Here is a 15,148-nt window from a genome sequence, read left to right on the forward strand (position 1 = left end):
TAAAGATGGACTATACATAGAAAGTCTGGAGTATGTATATTATTGTATTTTCTTTGAATTTTTTGACTGTGAAGGAGCTAAGTACAGAGAGATATTTCATTATACAGGTTGCAAAACTAAACCAATGTAAATGTATATAGACTTTAAAATTTGAGTCTGTGGATATGTTGCTTTGGAAAAGAGGTTCTTTTCTTATTTCCACAGAAGATGAGAACCTGTGGATTGCTTCTAAACTGATATGTTTGGATGGACCAAGACCTCCTGAAAGGTCATCTTGAACACCCTTCAAAAAATTACTTAACCCCATAAACAGCAGGAAGAAATTTAGACAGAACCATATCCATATTACCAAATATTGTATATAAATGTTTGTTTACATTTAAATGAGTATATGCTATAGAGATGAATAATTTGCTTTAGTATGGATCCTGGTTTATTAATAAAAATTTAAGGTCAATTTTGTTATAACATATTTATGTATTTCTGATCTTGATTACAGTATTGTATTTGTACAGATCATTTAAAAATGTAATGTATAATTAAGAAAAACAGGTTAATGGATAATCATCTATAATAGTCAAGCTTGTAGTCATGTTAATTAGATTTTATAGATTACAGAGATTTTTTTCAGTTAGATAGATATTCTTCAAATCTTTCAGAGACCTTCAGAATATGGCATATATAATGTTGAAGGACTTAAAACTTTTTATGACAGTGAGACACATCTGCTCCTGGCAGCACCGATTACTTCAAGAGGATGATGGGCATCAAAGAGGCTCTTATGGAATTTGCTAGACATTTGATCAAGAAACTTCTCTTGCCTGTACTGCTTAACTGGATATGCAGGCCCCACAAGATAATGACTGCTGAACTTGCCTAAAGGTGAAATGGTTTTTCAATGTTCCTGCTTCATAAAAGACTCTACTAGACATTCTGCAAGATAGAAAGTAAAGTGACTGGCAAACTGCCAATATTTCTGGAACTGTCTTTGAAATTTCCTACTTCCTGAAAAGGTCTGCTGATACTATGGGCCTGTAGGCTGAAGATCGATGCCCCAATGGTACAGAAGAACTTTGGGTGACTGTCCGGGCGATGAGATGTCTCTGTCAATTCTAGAGTTTTGGAAGCTGCTTAAAATGTACATCCTGTTTACTTAGGTGACATCACATCCTTCTGGAGTCTTTGATGGAGTTGAAGAATTTATAGTTATAGTTCCTTAGTTATGATAAAATATAAAGTAGATATAAATATTGTAACTGTTATTCTTGCTTGATAATGGTTTTGTGATATGTAATTTTACTACGTTAAAGTTAAAGCCTTCCTTTTTGTTTAAACAGAAAAGGGGAAATGGTGTCTATGTGTCCTACTGTGTATGTGTTGCCTTTATTGGTTAATGCTAAAAGAAAGAAGGGCAGAGTCAGAGAGAAGTCATGGAGCCACCAGAGACATATGCTAGGAACTTTAACCTGGGAAGCCACAGTCACATGGTGATATACAGATTAATAGAAAAGGGTTAACTTAATATGTAAGAGTGAGCCAATAAGAAGCTAGAGTAAATGGGCGATGCAATGATTTAATTAATACAGATTTGTGTAATTATTTTGGGTCGAATTTAGCTGGGTGGCCAGGAAGAACTAGTGGCCTCTTTCAACATTCCATACTAACAGTTAAATGCTCCTTAATTTTTGCTGTCTCTCCTCATATTCTTTCCCTTGAAACCTCTTCCTCCCTTCCCAACTTGATATTCCCATTCCAATCCCCCTTCCTCATCAATTCATAACTGTATTCAATTTTGTCTTCCTAGGAAAATCCATCTTTTCATCCTAGTCCTTTCTCTATACCTAACCTTTGTGGTTCTATAGATTCCTTGGTTATCAAGCGTTTAACAGTTAATATTTATATATAAGTGAATACATACCATATTTGTCTTTCTGTGTCTATATTACCTCACTCAGGAAGATTATATTTTAATTTCATTATTTTCTTATAAATTTTATGGTTTCATTTTTGTTAACAGATGAATAATATTCCATTGTGTTAATGTACCATATTTTCTTTATCCATTCCTCTGTTGAGGAGCATCTAAGTTGTTTCCTATGACCTGAATACCTGAGGTAATGGTTAAGACAGAGGAAAAGCTTGCATTCACCTAGTGCAGTAGTTCTAAATTTGTAGGTCCTGACACTTGGGAGGTCAAAAGACCCTTTCACAGGGTTCACATACCAGTGATTTATATCATAATTCATAACGGTAACAAAATTACACTTATGAAGTAACAACACAAATAATTTTATAGTTGGGGGGTCACCACAACATGAGGAACTTTACAAAGGGTCACAGCATTAGGAAGGTTAAGAACCACTGATCTAGAAGTAGAGTTCACTCTTTCCTATGAGACACTACAATCTAAAGAAATAATTATAAAATTATGTAAGACTTGGAGTAAAGCTATGGAATCGCACCCTGAAAAATCTAGTGATCCAGTTCTAATGCTGTTAAGTAGAAGAGATCAATTTCTGAACTGGTTTTCTAGACCCTACCCACATGTAAAGCCTTGAGATTGTGATGCTGATTTAGGAGGTAATAGGAAACTCAAATTCCCTTCTGGCAATTCCAGTGCTCAGAATTGGGAACATTTCTGGAATTGCTGATATATCCTCTAGTGCCCTGAGCTATCTGTCTCATTTCTATCTCATACCCTCAACATTCACACCTTCTGAGGAGGCAACCACAACTGTCACTTAGGGATTCGGGACAATTACTGAATCTGGCATTTTACTGTTGAGTGGGGTAGTTGATGGGATACATAGGTTACCCTTTTAGTGGCCCTTATTGAAGGACCAAAAATACATCGGCTGTTCCATTTGTATAACAACCAGTTGTAAGAGGGAAAGGACAGTTGCTACCCTGTATGCAGATGCAGAGGTAACATAGACATCATGGTAACAATCATTAGAAGAGAAACTGTAGGCATGGAAGACACAGAATATATTTCTGATGTTCAAATCAAAGTCTATTAGAATTCGTTGATCTCATAAAATCGTCTGTCTAATGGAATCTTCTACATCTATTATTTGAACATTAAGTTTGGACTTGAGAGTAATAAAATCAGTACATGCCTTGTAAAACATTGATAGTTATTGAAGAAGTTACAATCTCAGTTTGTGTGACCCTTTGGGCAACTTCTGCAAAAAAAAAAAAAAAAAAAAAAAAAAAAGCTTAGGAAAAGTTCCAACATGCCAGGGCAGGTCATTTCCTCATCTCTTCACAGAAATAAAAGATATGAAAAAAGTATTATGGCGAATCAGGGAGTATCCCAGTTGGGTTAACACACATCACCATGGAAATTCTCTCTTGTGGTTTTTAGACTCAATTAATAAAATACATAAAGGACAGAATAAAATGTAAGCTCAAAGTCAAATAACTATAGTTCAAAACAGTATAATCATACTGTTAAGGCAAGGTATAAATCTGGCAGCTGCCCAGAGGAGGAGAGTGTAGAAGAGAAGGGAATAAAATAAAATACAAAGTTTGAGGTAAGATTACCTCAGTTAAAGGGCATCCGGCACTGACAGTGAAGAGGGGACCTTTACAGGATAAGGAAGCCCACAGAAATAGGGCGGTAAAAGCATATGTAGGCTTGGGTCAGCATCCCAACGAAAATAGCAGAAGAGGACAAAAAGTTGTTCCATCCTTCTGAATCACAACTAAAGAAAACATTGTTCAGCCATGTTCCTTGTTCCTCTGTTCATTGATTGGAAGTAACCTAGATATCTGTCAACAGATGAATGGGAAAAGATGTGGAAAACTGATTCAATGAAACATTACTCAGCTGTTAAAGGATGAAATTATGAATTTTTTTGGTAAAAGGATGGAACTAAAAAATAATCAACATGAGGAAACAGAAACACAAACATTGCTTATTTGGTTGTTAAGTCTTCATTAAGAAGGCTACGATCTGTGGAACCAGAGGTTAGCTACAGGGTAGTAGACCAGAGAGGAGGGATGAATTTCCCTGGGAAGGGACTTAGAGTAGACAAACATGGATGGTTGAGAGGGCTGGCGTCAACAGTTTGGGTTCTGTTTTTATCCTTGGGTTGAAGAGAAATACGGGAGGTTAATGTACTTTGACACTCATTTCAATATGGAAGTTTTTTATTTACTTTTGATGACAACAAATAAAACACAAATCTTATATGAAAATTCAAATAAGATTTTATTTAATGTGAACACATAATCCAAATAATGAATTAAGAAAACAGAAAACAAGACAAAAAAGAAATGGTCAATTTGACCATTTTTTGTCACAGGCCACATTTGGTGTAACTTTGGGCTCTTTCAAAATTTATGTAGACACAATGGCAAATGTTTTCTGTCTTTGCTGGATTTTCAAGGTGGTGTAAGATCAAAATTTACTTTTAAATTTTAGAATGGGGTGTCTTGAGCATGGCTGAATTTGAAGGAAGGCAAATTTTGCCACTTATTAGAAAGAAAATTGCAGCTACAAATGCCAAAACCATGGCACTACCAACCTTCTGAGTGTCTGGATCAGAAGGCATATTAAAGGATGGTGGAAAGGCAACCCCCCACTTATGCATGATGGATATGTAATTGATCAAAACAGCCAGGAAAAGTAAGCTGCTAGCAATGATCTTCAGAATTCCTGAAAGTCTGAATAGTTTGCAAGTGACATTCCTCCACACGCTTTCCACACACAGAATCCAAAGAGCAATAATGGTAGTGATTTTCCCAAACAGCCCAAAAAAGATAGCCACCAGCAGCAGGTGCTGGTTTATTTGAATATACAGTGGAATGAAGGGGTCACGGTAGTTGTATTGGTGACATATTCGCGTTTTGCTGGGGTTGTTGCCTTTGTGGAAAACACAGGCTTTCCACATGCCCACAAAAGCCCTTGTAGGCTTGGAAATCATAGGGTCTTCATAGTACCACACTCGCCACTGAGGAAGGCTCAAAGACATGCAGCAAAGTAGACAGGCCACTGTGGTCAAAACAAAACCTCCCATTTGGCGATTGTATGTATTCAACATGATGCTGACAGTGAATACTTGAGATCTGCAAAGATATACAGGACAATATGAAAACAGTTACTCGGGACAAGGACAGGATACTCAGGTTTAAAGTACTGAGGGGAAAGTATTATGTATGAGAGAGTGAGTCTTGCATCTGCTGACTTGGATGTGGAATGAGTAAAGCCTGAGAAGCCCGCTGTGTCTATCTGTTCAGGCAGGTAGATAATCTAATCAACACACCCTCTACACTGTATAATTCTTCATTTGCCACAAACTTCTGGAAATCCCATTGCCTCTCCCATCCAAGGGCTAGTATGAGAGGCATGAGGCCCTACATCTGATTAGTTGCATGATATCTTCAAGGATCACCCGTGATTAGCAAGTGTGAGAAGTTTTTCCTAGTGATGTGTCACATTGTTTCATTATTCATTGTTCTTGGGTCTTTGGATTAGCTCGAAGCTTTGCCTGTTATGAACATCACCATATGAATGAGCATGGTACAGGAAACTTTGTGTGCATACATTGTGTTGTCATTTCTCTTGTGTAGATACTGAGGCATTCAACTTTGAGGAGAAATAGTGTGAAGGTCATGTAGTTTTCATTGTGGAATTTATAAAAATATTTCACGGAAGTTGCATGAATTTTACATACCCAGTAGCCAATCTAGAAGTTTTCAGTTTCTTTATAACATGCTTCTCACTTGCTGAGTACAATACACCAGCACGCCAATGCTGAAAGAGATTAAGTAAATGGGAACTCATACGGGAATAGAAAATTAACTTACTCTGGAATATGTAATATGAAACATATTATATATGTTATCTTACAGCAACCCATTTCATTCTAATATTTAAAATATGTCAAATTCTAAGAAAATTTGTGAACACAGCTGGTGCTAACCCCTAGGAAATTATAAAATACAGAGAAATTATAAGTATATTTATAGCTTTATGTTTAGTTGTAATTGTCTACTTGAAACAATATAAGAATGATCAGAGAAGGCAGTCTCACAGAGTCTAGATTTGGTTTGCTTTAGGCATGCCTGCGAGGGATTATTTTGATAATGTTAATTGTAGAAGGAAGACCTACCCAGTGTGGGTAGCACCATTACCTAGGAAGGGGATTATGAGCTGAATGTGAGTGTAGAAATGCATATAAATGCTAAAAGGAATGTATTCCTTCATTGCTCCCTCTTCTGGATGATGGCTATCTTGTGCTTAGCTGCTTCAGGATCTTGCCACCCTGACCTCTTCTGATTAATGTATCTTGACCTGGAAAAGTGAGCCAAATAACCCTTTTCTCCAGTAAGTTTTTTTTATAATATTTTATGCCAGAAAGGGGGAAAGATTAAGACATGCAGCATAAGTTGTATCTATTCATTCATGCTTGCATTTTCTTCTGTCTTCAAATATACCAGGTAGACATTAAATATGATAAATTTGAGTCCTTGGAATCAGATTGGTCTAACTTTGTTTTAAGCTTAGAAGTCTATCTCATTATTTCTGCCATTGATTTTTTTGGTGTAATTTTTTTTGTTTATAGTAGACAGGCTCTTACAATATAAACCAAATATTTTCTAACTTCATATGTAGTCCACATTGGATTCAGACATGAAACTAGCCTTCCTCAGACTCTGAGTGCTGAAGTTATGTGCTTGACCACTATTCATAACTTGTGTAAGAATTTTTCTAATGATGATAACATTTGCAATGTGTGTGTATGTGTGTCTGTCTGTGTGTGCGTGTGTGTGTGTTTGTGTGTGTGTTAGAGGTAGATTCCCAGGGGACTACTGCATGCTAATGAAATGTTCTACCATGAATTTATACTCCTATAATTGGAAGAGCATTTTTCACAGGCTCCCTAACAATCAAATGGAGGGCACAGAGTGTTAGAAATGAGGAGAGTGAATGCCAAGTTGTGCCTGAGACCTGCTCTGAAATTAAGGCTCAAATTATCTGTCTAGTTTGGGTGCAGGCAAATGGCGAATGTATTTGAAGGTGAATGGAGAGAGTGAGGTAGAGAAGTCATTCAAATCAATCTCTAGAAAATATTTGGGCAGTGCCTAGGAGTCTTTCTTAGTAATACTTTGGACAGTGACATAAGGCCAGGGATTTTTGAAGCTGGAGTTTGTTATTATTACCAGAGCCTTTCTGTAAAGGGCCTTATTAATAACCATCATTCTTTTGACCTGATAATCCTAAATTCAATTTTCTGTGTTGCTGAATATTAAATCTGGGGCATTATGGATACTAGAAAAGCACTCTGCTACTGAACTATTATTATTAGACATGATTGTGAAAGATGAACAAGCATATCTTATTTCCAAGAGTAGTTCATGGATTCGTATTTTTTTTGCTTAGGTTTTTTTTCTTATGATCTGAGAAATGGCCTCATTGAATAGGCCTTAATGCTCTCATGATCATTCTGGAGTCCAGAATGCACGTCTAGTGGTGATCCTCTAGATTCTTCCTATACCTGAATACTAAGATATACTTATAAGAATAGAACTTAGAAGGAAATGAATACTAATTCTTGAATTACATCATGAGCTGAATCCAGGTTTCCTGTGCTCTCCAGTGTTTGGTGATGCAAAGGAATACAGATGCTTTTTTTTTAATGCTCCAATCAGAGATTTGATTAAAAAACCTGTTTTTTTATTTTTTTTAATTTATTTATTTATTAAGGATTTCTGCCTCCTCCCCGCAACCGCCTCCCATTTCCCTCCCCCTCCCCCGATCAAGTCACCCTCCCTCATCTGCTCAAAGAGCAATCAGGGTTCCCTGATCTGTGGGAAGCCCAAGGACCGCCCACCTCTATCCAGGTCTCCTAAGGTGAGCATCCAAACTGCCTAGGCTCCCCCAAAGCCAGTACGTGCAGTAGGATCAAATGTACTCACTCATATTTGGTTTCTAGCCATAAATAAAGGACATTGGGCTTATAATGCATGTTCCTAGAGAAGCTAAGTAAGAAGGTGAACCTAAAGACAAACACATAGGCATCCTCATGAATATTAACCTTCATCAGGCGATGAAAGGAGACAGAGACAGAGGAGCACGGGACAGAAATCTCAAGGTCCAAATCAGGAGCAGAAGGAGACGGAGCACGAGCAAGGAACTCAGGACCGCGAGGGGTGCACCCACACACTAAAAAACCTGTTTTAATTGTTTTAAAAACCTGTGGTATTTCCGTGGGCCCAATCTTCTCCTTGCAACCCTAAATTATTCAAAAGAATCTTGTATGTGGTTACCCTCAGAGAGTTCATAATGAAGTTATAGAATTTCCTAAGATAGAAGGTGTGGCAGCCCTGTCCATGTGAAGGAGATGAGAAGAACCAGAAGTACTCAGCACATAATAAGAGAATGATGGTGAGCTATATGCATGAGATTTGGAGTTCACAAACATGGCTTTCACAAGTAACACACTAGTTGAACAGACTAACAGCTCTAGGGGTCAGAGAGGGACAAGTAAAGATCAAAGTTAAAAATCCAAATATGGCTTCTATTAAGCACATTAACTCTTACATACAATATTGGTTTTTGGGTTTCTTTGCTGATGTTGTTTTAGCAGCATGATGCTGTTGAATCACCATAACTTAGATCTTCTCTACTGATTATCTTCTAGCGTTGACCATTATATCTCAGAGGAAAACTAAATGGGAGTATACCCTTCCATTTATTTTACATTTTCAGATATTTCCATCTATAGACTGATGTGGAAGTCCCCTCTGTATGCCATGAATATGTTTTTTTTGCCATTGGTTAGTAAAGAAGTTTCTTTCAGCCAGTGGCTTAACAGAATATAGCCAGGCTGGAAAAGATATATAGAGAGAGTAGACTGAGTTTGGGAGACCCCATGTAGCCACTGAAGAAGACAGATGCCCAGGAACCTTACATGGCAAGCTACGAGCTTTGTGGTAAAATACAAAATAATATGAATGGGTTAATTTAAGATATAAGAGCTAGCTAGAAATAAGCTTAAGCTATTGGTCAAAGAATATTGTAATTAATATAGTTTTGTGTAATTATTTCAGGTCTGGGCCATCAGGAATTGAACAAGCAGCCTCTGTCTACAATAGACTTTGACTATGATTTTCAGGGATGACAAAACAGAACAGCTCTGTGATGGGATTAGGTGGCTGTGGCTACTTACCTTATAGTGGAAAGGAATAAAAGATAGAGTAGGTTCTGGGGATGAGAGAAAATCCTCAAAGGCATTCCTTTTGACTTTTACCTTCCCCACATATATACCATCTCCTTATATTTTCAGAATATTCTGAAATAGCACCACCAGGTACAGTTTAAGGATTTAATATATGAAACTTTTGTAGGAACAAGGTATAACACTACTAAACATGATACAGAGTGTTAGTATCCAGGGATACCTTGGTAATATGCCTGGGAAACCTGGAACAGTGCATCATGTACGGTGCCCTGTGTCACGTCTGTGTGCATGGCAGACAGTACCCTGTCCCTTTAAGAGACAAGCTGTAGAGTGAATAAAAAAAATAACTCAGCTATAGAAACTGGGCCTCAATCTGAAAACTAAAAAAACAAAGCACTCAACCCAATAGAGAAATCTTACCTCTAGCCTGGCTGGGTGACCCTAAACTAAGCAAACTAAGTTTCTCCTCCATTTTATATTCCCTGTAGCGCTGGGATTAAAGGTATGAGCCACAACCACCTGGATATCGTGTAGGCCAGGGTGGCCTTAAACTCACAGAGAACTATTTGTCTCTGTCTCCCAAATCCTTGGATTAAAGGTGTATGTCACAATTGCCTGACCCCTAGTGGGTTTAGGCAAGATTTATTTATCAAAATACAAATAATATACCACTATATTTACCCTCTTTTGTTTAAAATAAACATGGCTATAAATAACATAAGAAAAATTATATACAATAAGTAAAATGACTATATACAATATATACAGGGAACGAATACATCAACAATGTCTAGTTCATTTGCATTTGACATATTCAGAGAAAATAGTCCACATCTATCCTATCTTGGTGAGTCCAAATTTTTGTACCTAATTTACTCTCTACTACAATTTACATTGCCATCCAAAACTACTTTTTGATATCTCTCAATCTTAAATACTTTACATTTCTTTAGTGAATTTCTTTTCTGAGTAGCATGAACAAGGGAAACTATAGTTATAATTTTCTAGTCTTCAACTACCTCAGAGACTCAAAAAGGAAATAATATTAACTGGGTAAGCAGGAAGTGAAAGCAAGCTACTTCCAAAAAATGTGAGTAATGACAGAAATGTCTGGCTGTCTAGACAGTCACCCAAAGTTCCACTGCAAAGTTGGGGTATCTCCATTTTTGGCCTACAGACCTAGCATATATGGTATACCTTTTTGCGAATCAGGATTTCATGAAGGGTTTTCTCTCCTTGTCTCAATTAAGTTTGGTGTCTCTTTCTTTTCTGTCCTGATGCTTCAATTAGGACAGCATACCATCAAGAGTAGAGGCAAGAGCATTTTCTTTCCCAGTGGCTTACTTTCACCACAGAGAAAGTAAATTACATATGTAGTTTCTTCAATACCCTTCTCTGAAGTAGATTGGTGTTGCCAGGAGTAGACATGTTTCATTGTCAAACCAATGAAGAACCTAAGTCATTAAAACATCTTAAATGATATATTCTGTAAATCTTTGAAGTGTTTGAAGATGACCCATCTAAAATATATCTTTGTTGTACCTTTAAAACATACCCAATGTGACTACAAGTTTGATTATACTAGGTGATTAATTATTAACCTGCATTTCCTTATTATCCCAGTTGGTGATAAGAATTTTTGAGGACTATAAATTTGGATTACAATGCTAAATAAGTTATATTGGTACAATACCTTGAACAACAGCAGAAATGTATGAACAGTATGTTTAAACAAAATTAATATCAATATACAATATTTGTATATAATATACAAAAGTTCAATCCAATCTAAAATATTTAAAACTAGTAGCTGCTTTTAAAAGTAGATTCAGTAATCTAGTTTGTTTGTCTTACCACAGCTATATCCTTTCTTTTTTCTTGAGAGTAGATTCAATAATCTACTGTTGTATCCTATCATATCAATATCCCCTTTTTTCTTTTCAAACACAAGAACCTTTAATCTAATTTTCTTTGTTTAGCTTTTTTCCTGACCATTGTCCATAATAACTTGTTACTAGCCCCCTAAACAAGGACAATTATTTACAATCCATTGAAGGACCAAAAACCCCACCTCTTGGGAATGTGGGCATCATATTCTTAAATTTACTTCATGCTGTCTAGGGTTGATGGTATCTTTAGGGGTCCTGAAAAGAAAATATGGGGCATTTGTTGTTCAGTCTATGCCTAATCTGAAAGTACAGCGCTTGTCTCAAGTCCTCGCTAGAGTAGTCTGTTAGGCTGGATCATCTCAGCTATCCACCTCAAATTATTCTGACAAGTTTTTAGTGCAAATTCGACCTTAGGTGATGCTTTTCAGCTTATTGGTATTATCATAATCCTGGAGGAGTCATCATTGTGGGGCCCCATCACCCTCATGGAGACTTCAAATGTTGCTGTTAGGTGTGCTCATGGTTCACTGTAGAAAAGTGAAAGGGGTTCAAACCTGAAATCATGTACAACAAGGTAGATAAAACTTTTTCTAGAATTAGTTCATACTCAGTATGACCATTAATATCATGACAAAAATTTAAAATACATTGACATATATATTAATATATTAGTACTATTCAGATATATTAATCTTATAAATCTTTTACCTTAAGAAAAGCTGACAAAGTATCAATATAAAAACCATAGGATTATGAGACTAGTAGCAATAAAATAGTCCTTAAATTTTTGTTTTTCTTCTGTCCCATCGCATATCTCTTCTGACATAAGACAGAGACGTTGAATTTCACTCTAATGAGCATGCTTGAGTTTAGAGGAGAGAGCCACACTCCAATTCGAAAGCCATCTTAAATCTTTAGTTAGACTTGGACTACAAAAAGACCATTTATATTATATGTCTGTAGAGACAGCAGAAACAAAGATTTGGGAAGATTTTATGGAAGTCTTTCCCTGCTGGAAATGTGATATACCAATAGACCAATTTATTCTTTTTCTTGAGGAATTTTTTATGGACGATTTGTTCTTTTTCGTCGGATATCTCATTTGTGATCTTCAGATTCCCTACGTGGATATCTTTATTCTCCTGAAAAGACAGGATAAAATCCTTCACCAAAAAACCCTAACTGTGGGGAAGATTCTCATTTGGCAAGCTATATCTGATAAAAATTAAAAAGCATTTATTAGTTTTATATGTTATTTCAGATTAAAAGTCCGTTTTTAATTGTCATCTTTTGTAATTAAGAGGTGTCTCTTGTTGAAAGCAAATCTTTATCAATTTCTGTGGGAAAAAAAGCGAAATCCTTTTCCAAACATAACATATGTCCTGGTTTGAATTCTGAGGTTACCACATCTTTAACGTATATTGGCTGATTTAATTCCACAGATTTTTCTACAATTCAATGTCTCTCCACAGCGGTTGTTCTCATACTAATGTCCTTACTCATTAGTATTTAGAAGATTAAAAGTTTATAAAGCATTATGAAACCTATTTTTGGGGGGATATTTATCATTCCTTTCTGTTTATGTGACATATACTTTAGAGTTTGATTTCCTCTTTCTGTAACTGCCTGGCCTATAACATTGTGTGGTAGATATGTAATATGTTTTATATCATAATAAGCAAAACTAAATTTCATTTTCTTAGAGAAATATGTTGGATCATTATGTCTTTATTTGTATAGGTGTACCCATGATGGTCATAACTTCTAGCAAATGTGTGATGACCAAATCAGCCTTTTTCAAACTCAGTCATTGCCCATCGAAAACCAGAATAGCTATTAATGGTGTGGTATACATATTTTAGTTTTCCAAATTCTACAAAATGGAACATATCCATCTGCCAGATTTGATTTCTTTGAGTACATTTTAGGATGCTTCCTGCAGTTAATGCTGCTTGTTTGTAAAAAGAACAAGTAGGATATTTCCTTAAAATCTACTTGGCTTGTGGTCATGTAATGGAAAAGTACTTTTTAAAACATTTGCTATTGACATAATGATTTTTAAGAAATACTGAGGCCTTCAAGCACATTTACAGTCAATCAATTTCTGTATTGCCTGGTGCTAGGTGACCTGGCAGACCCTTATGGGATTGGGTATGTGTTATGTATATGGGATGATGCTTATTCCTTATTATATCTTGTACATGATAAATAATAAATCCAATTCTGTATAGTCTGTTATAAATTCAGCAGTTTCAGTATGCAAAATACCTCTCTCTGCATATTGTGAATCAGTAACTATGTTGAGAAGTCCTTTAAAATCCCTTAGTACCATGAGAATAGCATATAATTCTGACTTTTGGACAGGATCATAAGATCTTCTTTCACTTTACTTAAATTTTCTTATTTGTAACCTGCCTTTCCTGATTTTCTTGCATCACTATATAATATAGGGCCTCTGGTTATTGGTGTGTCCCATACAATGTAAGGAAGGGTCCAATTATTAATCTTTATAAGTCGAACATTTCTCTTGCTTTTAGGATAGCTTTCGATAATCTCTCCCAAAAACATACTGCAAGCTCTTTACCATGGTTCACTCTCTTCCCATAATTTGTTAATTCCATCATTAGTATAAGGGACTATAATTTCTCCTGGCTCAATGCCTGCTAATTGAAGAAGTCTCAATTTCTTTTGTAATTAACTCAGAGACCTTTTCTACATAAGTCTTTAATTTTAACTCAATTTATGTGGTAAAAAGATCCATTCTAAGATGATATCTTGCCTCTGCATTAAAAGTCCTGTAGGGGAGTATTTGGGAGGTAATATGACCAGAACGCAGTTAAGATTCAGATCCACACGATCCACATGTATCTTCTTCAATTTCTCTTCAATCAAAATCAGTTCTCTCTCACCTTCTGCTTATAATTCCCTGAGAATATTTAAATCTTTGTTATCATGCAAGGATTTTTTTAAATGAATCATTTCATTATGTTTTATCCCAATAGTGGGCCTTAGTGAGGAAATGACTCCTAGCAATCTTTAGAAGTCATTAAGCATCTGTAATCAATCTCTGCCAATTTGAACCTTTTGGAGTCTAATTTTCTGTAACCTAATTTTATAGCCTAAATAATTAATAGAATCTCCGTTTTGTACATTTTCAGGAGCAATTTGTAAATCCCAACAAAGCAAAATTTTCTTTACTTTTTCAAACATTTTAATGTATCTACTTTTGAACCAGATAACAAAATGTCATTTATGTGATGGTAAACTATAGATTCATGAAAATGCTTATGTATCATTTAAATGGCTGACTTAGAAAACATTGGTACAGGGTGAGGTTATTGAACATTCCCTGTGGGAGAATCTTCCATTAATATCTCTTAGCACTCTGAAAATTATTATGAGTAGGCACTGTGATGGCAAATTTTTCTCTGTCTTATTCTTGAAAAGTTATAGTAAAGAAACAATCTTTAGACGGGCGGTGGTGGCGCATGACTTTAATCCCAGCACTCTGGAGGCAGAGGCAGGTGGATCTCTGTGAGTTCAAGGCCAGCCTGGTCTACAAGAGCTAGTTCTAGGACAGGAACCAAAAACTATGGAGAAACCCTGTCTCAAAAAATCAAAAAAAAGAAAGAAACAATCTTTAATATCAATAACTATAAGAGGCCATCCTTCAGCCTCTTAAGGCAAAAGATGCTAGACTTTAGGGAACCTATTGGTTGAATCACCTTATTAACAGCTCTGAAATCTGTTACCGTTCTCCATTTTCCAGATTTCTTTTTAACAACAAATACAGGAGAATTCCAAGGACTGAATAGTTGATTCTTCAATATGGTGAGTATCTAGTTGCTCCTGCATCAGCTGTTCTAAAGTCTGTAATTTTTCTATTGGTAAAGGCACTTAGTTAACCCATACAGAATTGTCTGTCAACCATTTTAAAGGTAAGGCTGTTGGTGTCTTTGAAATATCATCAGCCTTTATGCCCTCTTCTTGTACAACCTGAATGTTCAGTGACTGCTTTTTATAAAACCCAGTATTGTTCCCTGAAACATGTTAATTTATGTTTTGGTT

The 15,148-nt window shown here is 36.0% G+C and overlaps 1 protein-coding gene across 1 annotated transcript; it reads right to left on the reverse strand.

Annotated features, from left to right (window-relative positions):
* Positions 1-4,418: 4,418 nt before the first annotated feature.
* On the reverse strand, positions 4,419-5,048 carry LOC142841787 (claudin-34-like). Its single transcript, XM_075958863.1, has one exon. The coding sequence runs from the start codon at positions 5,046-5,048 to the stop codon at positions 4,419-4,421; it is 630 nt and encodes a 209-aa protein (XP_075814978.1).
* Between the last annotated feature and the right edge of the window lie 10,100 nt (positions 5,049-15,148).

Source organism: Microtus pennsylvanicus, chromosome X, assembly GCF_037038515.1.
Source record: "Microtus pennsylvanicus isolate mMicPen1 chromosome X, mMicPen1.hap1, whole genome shotgun sequence".
Taxonomy (NCBI): domain Eukaryota; kingdom Metazoa; phylum Chordata; class Mammalia; order Rodentia; family Cricetidae; genus Microtus; species Microtus pennsylvanicus.

Excerpts from the sequence above, each read along its gene's own strand:
- LOC142841787 (XM_075958863.1), bottom strand. The coding sequence starts at position 5,048 with ATGTTGAATACATACAATCGCCAAATGGGAGGTTTTGTTTTGACCACA.